Source organism: Hipposideros armiger, unplaced genomic scaffold (assembly GCF_001890085.2).
Source record: "Hipposideros armiger isolate ML-2016 unplaced genomic scaffold, ASM189008v1 scaffold_315, whole genome shotgun sequence".
Classification (NCBI taxonomy): Eukaryota; Metazoa; Chordata; class Mammalia; order Chiroptera; family Hipposideridae; genus Hipposideros; species Hipposideros armiger.
The window spans coordinates 29,818-31,310 of NW_017731665.1; the positions used below are offsets into that span (position 1 = coordinate 29,818).

Sequence of the window (1,493 nt, forward strand, 5' to 3'; positions counted from 1 at the left end):
AAGGAAAAGAACCGACCTGCGGACCCGTCCTCGAACTTCTCCTCTTTGTAGTGATCAATTACGATGTCCGTTTCCACAGAAATCAGTTTCTTCTTGTCAAACTCACGAAGGTGGAGCAAGGTCAGCTCATCAAACTGCTCGTAGCAGAAGAGAACCTGCGAGGGCCCAAGAACATCTGTCAGGCCTGCAGAAGACTCCGCCGGTGACAGGGTCACGGGAATGAAGCTGCAGGCTGGGCCCAGAGTCCTGGAGGAGCCGCACTGGATGCTGGGGCTTCCTGGGCCTTGTAGATGAGGCGGGTTCCCAGGTGGTGCTGAGGGAGGCTCTGGTTATGTCTCAGCAGAGGGAACAATGGTTCTACTTAAAGGGAAATCCCTTACCTCCTACAGAGACACACAAACTATTACAGATGGCCATCTTCAGCCCAGGCCTCTGTGCCCCCGGACGCTGACTCACTGCCTGGCTCTCCCAGGTCCGATTCTTGGGCACATTCAACCATTTTCCAGTAAGCAGAGACCCTCCCTCGGGTGCTCAGACCCTGCCTTGTCCTCTAACTCGGCCCCTGCAGCCTGTTGGGGCTGAGCCTGCCCCGTTGCTCACCCACCTCCATGTTTTTCTGCTTCATGGCCTCATAGTAGGGCGAGTGCTCAGCCAGGTGCCGGTTGGGGGTGCAGAGGTAGTAGATGTTACGAGTGCCGGCCTGCATGCGGCTGGCGTAGTCCATGAGACTGGTCAGCTGCCCAGCGGGTAGGGCTGAGGACTCATATCGCAGCAGCTTTGCAATATCCTCCTGGAGACAGACAAAGGGCAGGTCATTGCTCGTGCCAGGTCCTCCCTCCTAAAGTCTCCTGAGCAGCTGGGCACAGACCTGGGGAGCCTGTGGCTAAAGGGAGGAGAGGCTCTGTTGGCCTCACACCCGGCTGGTGGGCCTACCATGTTCTACAGCCGGGGAGGCTCCCACGGAGGCCTGGCCCAGGGATGCCTCCAGACTGGGCCTAGGCCATGGCGGACTAGTCGTGTCCAGTAGGCCACACATCAAAAGTGCAGGGGGTCTCAGAGAGCACCTTCCACCCCGGGTGGCTCAGGGCCTCATGGAGAGGGGCTTGCTGGGCAAGCTGTGAGGCCTAGGAGTGGCCAGACCCTGTCTCTGAGGCAGAGACCACTCCTGGATTCAGTGTCCTCCCTCTGTTCCTAGTCACACTGGGCTCGTGGGAATGGGTGTCAAGTCCATATTTCCCAGCCTTCCTCCAACTAGTCCTAGATAATGGGGTGCAAGGAGGGGGTTCCTTCCCATCTGCTGAAATTTATTGCGACTGCCAGAGCCATCTCGACTCCTGGTGGCAGCTGCCTGGCTAGGACAAACGAGCATGAACAAGCTGGGGGCCTGGATCGCTGACACCACCCACCTGGACATGACCTGAGACATAAACTGCCTCCTTTATGCCACTGATTCATCAACAAGCACAGACAAGTGGTGGGGACACAGGGGAGGG

General features: G+C 58.0%; 1 protein-coding gene across 1 annotated transcript in view; it reads right to left on the reverse strand.

Annotated features, from left to right (window-relative positions):
- TRAP1 (TNF receptor associated protein 1) overlaps positions 1-1,493 on the reverse strand; it is a 54,771-nt gene that overhangs the window by 2,989 nt on the left and 50,289 nt on the right. The window contains exons 8-9 of the mRNA XM_019660243.1: positions 605-838; positions 17-155 (exon numbers count right to left, since the gene is read on the reverse strand). Of these exons, the coding sequence (XP_019515788.1) occupies positions 17-155; positions 605-838 (373 nt within the window). The remainder of the gene's footprint in view (positions 1-16; positions 156-604; positions 839-1,493) is intronic.